At 46.6% G+C, this 6,000-nt stretch overlaps 1 protein-coding gene across 1 annotated transcript in view; it reads right to left on the bottom strand.

Annotated features, from left to right (window-relative positions):
- The window catches only part of Plxna2 (plexin A2), a 195,467-nt gene that overhangs the window by 11,512 nt on the left and 177,955 nt on the right, over window positions 1-6,000 (bottom strand). Inside the window, exons 21-26 of the mRNA XM_031339712.1 lie at window positions 4,304-4,446; window positions 3,526-3,794; window positions 1,659-1,725; window positions 1,313-1,459; window positions 582-741; window positions 127-230 (exon numbers count right to left, since the gene is read on the bottom strand). Of these exons, the coding sequence (XP_031195572.1) occupies window positions 127-230; window positions 582-741; window positions 1,313-1,459; window positions 1,659-1,725; window positions 3,526-3,794; window positions 4,304-4,446 (890 nt within the window). The remainder of the gene's footprint in view (window positions 1-126; window positions 231-581; window positions 742-1,312; window positions 1,460-1,658; window positions 1,726-3,525; window positions 3,795-4,303; window positions 4,447-6,000) is intronic.

Genomic DNA, 6,000 nt, shown 5'->3' with positions numbered 1-6,000 from the left:
CAGTTCCTATTTTAGTGCTTCTCCTGAATCCCAATCTGTCTACCTGTGCTTAATCTTACAGAGACCCCCTAAGCTATGAGTGGATCCCACGGGATGAAAGCAGGGGGAGGGTGGATGCTCCCTTACCTGGTAATGCATCAGTGTGTTAAGCCGCTTCCAGTCACCCTCTATCTTGGTGGTAATGTCTTCGTCCTGCAACACCACTCTGGCAATACGGCCTTGGCGCCACTCTGGGTGGAAAAGATAGTATGGGTAGCCGTGAGGGGGTAAAAGCAGACAGGGCCACCCAGTCTGTGTGTCCTCTAGAGACCTAGGAACTTTGTCAGTAGCAGAGCTTTTAGGGCAAGGGTTGGGGAAGGGGGCAAGACAAATGTGGAAGAGTCTCATATTTGAGGGGACAAAGCCTAGGGGGGAAGTGCTTCCCATTGCCTTCACCTGGCCAGGATCTAGTCATGCTCTTGTGAGGGCTGTGTGACAGGCAGAACTTCACATCCCTTTTCCCTAGCTATCTCATGGCCTGATAGCTGTTTTGGAAGCCATGCTCCCCTCTTGCCCTTCTAGTCCAGTGCCAGCCTTCCTACCAAGGTCCATGTCCACAGCCCTTGGCCGCTGGGAGTAGGGAACATTCTTATATACGGCATCGAGGATCTTCTCCTTGACTTGAGTGATGGTGTCACAGTTTAGTACCTTCACTGGTATCTCTGGGCTATTCTCATTGTCAGGGTTGACGCAGTTCAGGATCTGTAAGTAGGGGATCAAGGGTGAGATGGACATACTGGGGTAGTGTGGGAAGAAGCTGAGGCCTCAGAACCATCTTCCAAGGTTTGTTCTCCTAATGAGAAGAATGTGGTTCTCTATCTGAGACTGGTTTCTTCCTCTTCTTCCTGCCATTTACTGTAAGAGCTGAAGCCAAGTTGTTAATCCTTCCTCAAAAAAAGGTAATCTACTTCTTAAATGGGTTGAGGGAAGGTAAGCTTAGTGTGAGGCACTTGAAAGGCTCAAGAAAGATCCACTGGTGTCAAGTGCTGGCCTTACTTGTCCTCAAAGCTTCTACACTGGAGACCAGCACACTTCTTTCTTTCCTTGCTGATTTTGCAGTCCCTAATGGTGAGTGAACTTGTTTTCCCTCAATGTCATCTTGGGTAAATTGAGGCCCAGGCAGCTCTTTTGGCTCATCAGATGAGAGGAAATCTACCTTCCTTTTTATATACCCAGATTGGTCCCTAAGCCTCTTTTTGATAAATGACTTCATTGGCTAGAAGGTAAAGAAGGGACAGTCACAGGTGGTACTGGGGGTTCTTGGTCTCCTCACCAGAGTCTTATACTCGATCTGCTGCCGGATGAGCTTGTCTTCACTCAGGGAGTATCGGGCCTCACCAGTGATAGCGTCAATGGGGCCTTTCTCCATCTGCTGCTTGATTGCACAGTATAGCATGAAGAGTGGTTCCCCAGCACACTCCTGTGGGCATATCAGGTCAGAGAATATGGATCTTGCCTGGCTCTTCCTCACTGCCTCTAAAGCTGGGGGGAGAGAGCCCAGGCCTGTTTTGCTTGGGAGCAGCCATGCCAAGGAATCCCCATATCTGAAGAACAGGTCCCCATGCTGTTTCCAAGGCCAGGATGTGTGATTCACTTTAGCCCTGGTCACTCCCTCTTACCTTCAGGAACTTGTGTAGAAGAAAAGCAAACCAGTTGGTCAGCATCTTCTCTGCCACAGACTCAGTCCTGGAGAAGGTAGAGGGACCAGTTACACAGGTGACTGGTGGCATACCTAGGCTTAGCATTTGTGTGTAAGAGAACATAGGGTTAAGACTGGACCCTAGCAACCCAACCAAACTCCACAATAATTGGAAGTGACTGGCCAGGAATGAGCTCTTTCCTATACTTAATGGGAAATTGCCTGGGAGGTTGTTCCCCAAGATTTAATTTTCCGAGAGTCTAGAAAGTCAAGACATTTCATTTTTGCTGCTCTGTGGTACTACAAACTGTTGGTGACATCTGATGTGGGTTGCAGACAAATGCTTATCCCACAGGCTGTAAAGGACTAGTTCCTTACTCCCTCAGGTCTCCTGGTGATAAAGAGAATCTGCCTGGTCTGGTCCTCTGTGGTTTCTGCAACTCAAGTACTCTGTAGTATATGCCAGGTACCTGCCTCACCAAACACAGATTGCCACATGTTCAAATCCAGACCATATTATTTACTGACTATATAACTTTGGGTAAGTCAAAGTCATAATTAATTCACACTTTCAATTATTAAAGGTGAATCAGTTAATATACTTAAAATGTGAAAGATAACACCTGCCCCACAGTAAAACACTAGGTAAATAAGAATGATTAGGCCTGCGATTCATATGCTCTCTAGGCTTTTAGGTGGAGAGCAGTGTTTAAGAGTTTAGCCAACAGTGGGATCCGTTTCTGTAAGCACCACCTCCTTCCCCTCCCCCAACCCAGGCTGCAGCTATGGGAACTTGGGAAGAAACAAAGCAAAGCACTGTGACAGACCTTGTTGATGGGGATGTGAAGGGGTATTTTAACTCCCTACACGTGATGCAAATTATACCCTCTGACTGAAGTAAAAGCCAGGGCTGCTTAGCAATAAGGGCTGGGAGAGAGTGACAAAGGCAGAAGAGATTGCAGCTTTCTCTCTGGGCCCTCCCAGCACCCTCTTCCAGCATTGTGTTTGAGATTAGCTCTAATTTAAATACAACTACTCTTAATGAGAGCTTTCAGTGCTCATACAGGCAGGATGGGGCCTTAAAGCTTATAAAACAAAGCCACCCTTGTGTGACCTGAAAACCCAAGACCAGTGAGCAAAGAAAGGTACAGGAAGAGCCTGAGTGGAGGTGACAGACTCAATTCCTGCTGCTTAGACCCCTAGATTTGTGCTGGACTCATTATGGCCTCAGCTGAGGGTGGGTGCAGGAAGAGATACAGGGTCTCTAAAATCTATGTCCTACCAGAAAAGTGGCAACTGATTTAGGGGTATATGCTAGTAATTCCAGGCTAGGAAGCTGGGCCCCAAATCTGCTCCTAATCTCTGCCCCAGCATGTCTATCAGATCTAAGCATGATGATGGGAAATTGTTTGCCTGTACTATTCAATATGGTAGCCACAAGCACAGGGTATCTGGACACTGGGATTGTGACTGGTGAGATGGAGAAAGTATATGATTTATTTTAGTCAACAGTGGCACCATGCTCAGGCACACAGGTCTAGAAGCAGAGACAGATATTTCTCTTATCTTGTTTATGAGAAAACCAAACCACAAAAAGGTAGCACCAATGGTGTGAGGTCACAGAGACAAGTGGACTGGGGTTCAGGCTGAGTCCCAAGACAGGCCATGTACTTGGGTTGAGAGTCACCTGGTTTCCCAAGACCAGCAAAAGATCACACTCCATACTGGGCTGGTATAAGGACACAAGCAACCCTTCATGCAAGCCATTTCCAGGGGTTGAGGATAACGGGAGCCTATGTGACAAGGTCTGTAACTTAAAACTGCCTTTCCCATGCTGTGGGTCAGACCTGCGGAGAAGCAGCTTGGGGTGGTTCTTGTTTTCCAGGTTCTTGTCAATGAGGTCAGAGAGGAGCTGCTTGAGGACATCAGTGGCATATTCCAGGCGACCCTGAAGGCCTGTCATGATGAGAGAGGCCACGTTCCCCCGATCTCGCATGGAGAAGCTTCGCTGTAGTTCCAGTGTTCGGATGAAGGTCAGCAAGAACACCTTGTTGTTGATAAGCTGGGCGAAGAGTTTCAGGGCCTTCTCCACGTGCTGCTGTCCATTTCCCTGTACCTGAGGTATGCAGGATGACCTTCAGGGGACAGGCTCTGGATGTCCATCCAGGCCCTTAGGACATGACAGTGATAATACCTGCTCTAGGACCCTCTTCATGAGGGCTGTAGCCATTTTATCCCCCAACTCTGCTTTGGGGATTGTTCTGTGAAGGCTATAGTCCTCTGGATCCCCTCTACTTGTCTGGGTGGTGAGGTTCTGAACAGCACTGGCAACAGATCTATCTTACTTCCCAAGGACCCAACAGAAGATAATCTATCAGCTTATTAATTTCCCTATAATTTCCTCTGCCCTGACTCATTCTCTTGAGTAAACAAACCAACAAATGTACAAACTAGCCTCTAGTCATTATTTTTAAGTCTATCACAAGCTACTGTTCCCCACCCTCCCCCTCATCTCCCTATTTTTAAAGCATTTATAAACTATTGGCTCTTTTCCTTCATAACCCTATCCTGTCCCCTGGACTTCCTGGGAGCCCCTGGCCTGCATCATTAGAAGACAGGCAGTACCTCCAACTCCCGTAGAACAGGGTGGTCCTCAATGCCTGGGAACAGGACTCTCATGGCATAGGTACTGTAGTCCAGGTAAGGGATTCCTGATCGATCCAAGTCACTGGTTAACTCATTGATGTCTGTCTGAAGCTCCGCAAAAGCTGTGAGAGTGAGTGAAGACAGGGAAGCTTAGAAGGAATTAAAGTCAGGGGAGAGGAGAGAGGGAAAAGATTGTCTGAAGGAGGAAGCTGGTAGAAAGAGGCAGTAGGTTAGAGGAGTGTAATGTGGAAGGTGCCCTAGGTTTTTGCCATAGGTTGTTTACTATAGGACTTTAAGGATCTCCTAAGGCATGGTCCCCAACTTGAAGCTATTAGAAGTGGTGGGAACTTGAGGAGATGGAACCTGGGGGAGATCTTAGGGATTTGCTTTAAGGGGGTTGTGAGACTCTGGGTATCCCTCTTTGACTTTTTGCTTGGCTATACACTTTAACCACTATGTGCACTTTGTGTCTGTGACACGTGTACCTTTGGAAGCCAGAGGATACCCTCAGGTGACATCTCAGAAATACCTCCTTAGAGACAGATTCTCATTAGCTTAGAGTTCACAAATTAGGTTAAGCTGGCTGGCCAATGAGCTGAGATCCTTCTGTCTCTGCTTTCCCTGTTCTGGAATTGTAAGCCCATGCCACAATTCCTGGCTGTTTTGTTGTTGTTTGTTTTTATGTAGGTTGTAGGGATCAACCTCAGGTCCTCATGAATGTAATGGAGCTATCTCCCAGCTCCTCTCCTCTCTTTACTTGGTGATTACCTCAGGGACTTGTTACAGTAAATTTAATCTGAGTAACAAACTGTGATGAGAAGATGGAGACTTTTTATGTCTTCTACATCTATCTCTCTATTTTTTTTTTACTGCTATAGTTTCAAAGGTGGCTAAAATATAGAGAAGAGAACAATATGACTTATACCCTTTATAGGTATTTAAAGAAGCAAGAGGAGAAAACTTCTGGAGTTCAACAAAGGTCAGAATAAATAAACTGATCACCTTCCCCTAGGAAGAAGAAGAACCAGGATGTGAAAACCTTGACTATTAAATGCTCACCCTTCAAGTGGGTCCAGACAGTGAAGAGCTCCCAAGTATCTCCCTGGCTTCCCAGGTCAAGGAGTAAATCTTTGTGCTGGGGTATAAGGTCGATGGGAAGGTTTTGACCCATCTCTCCCAGTACAATTCTTCCCCATTGTCCAACAGTTGCTTGATTGTGAAAAGCCACTTGCCACAAAAGGAAAAAATGTTTTGATTCCTGAGATGTTTACCCAAAGAGCCTGCTAGGTCCTCAGCCTGAGAGAATGTCAGGTGTACTTGTCAGTTACCCTGTGGATGTGTCTGTGTGGAAGATGAGAGAAAACACAATCTCCACTCCTACACACATTCACACTCAAGGCTGTCTGTCAGCAAGTATGGCCTTTGGAACATTCAGTCTACAACAGAGATAGAAAACAAATCCTAGGGGATGATGGTCTAGGAAGGAGACAAGGCTCTTCTACGTTCTTGGCTGTGGCTTCCATGTGAACATTAGGAAAGGGACAAACACTGGCAATTAAAGGATCTGGTCTAAGATAGTGAGACCTGGCAGACGCTTACTGTGAAGGCATACTAGTCCTGAGAAGAGACAGTTGGCCAAATTATGGGCTGAATTGGAGTAGATTAAGAACAGTGAA

This window comes from Mastomys coucha, unplaced genomic scaffold, assembly GCF_008632895.1.
Source record: "Mastomys coucha isolate ucsf_1 unplaced genomic scaffold, UCSF_Mcou_1 pScaffold1, whole genome shotgun sequence".
NCBI classification, from domain to species: domain Eukaryota; kingdom Metazoa; phylum Chordata; class Mammalia; order Rodentia; family Muridae; genus Mastomys; species Mastomys coucha.
The sequence above is the reverse complement of the archived record's forward strand: the minus strand, read 5'-3'. Positions and strand labels throughout refer to the sequence as shown.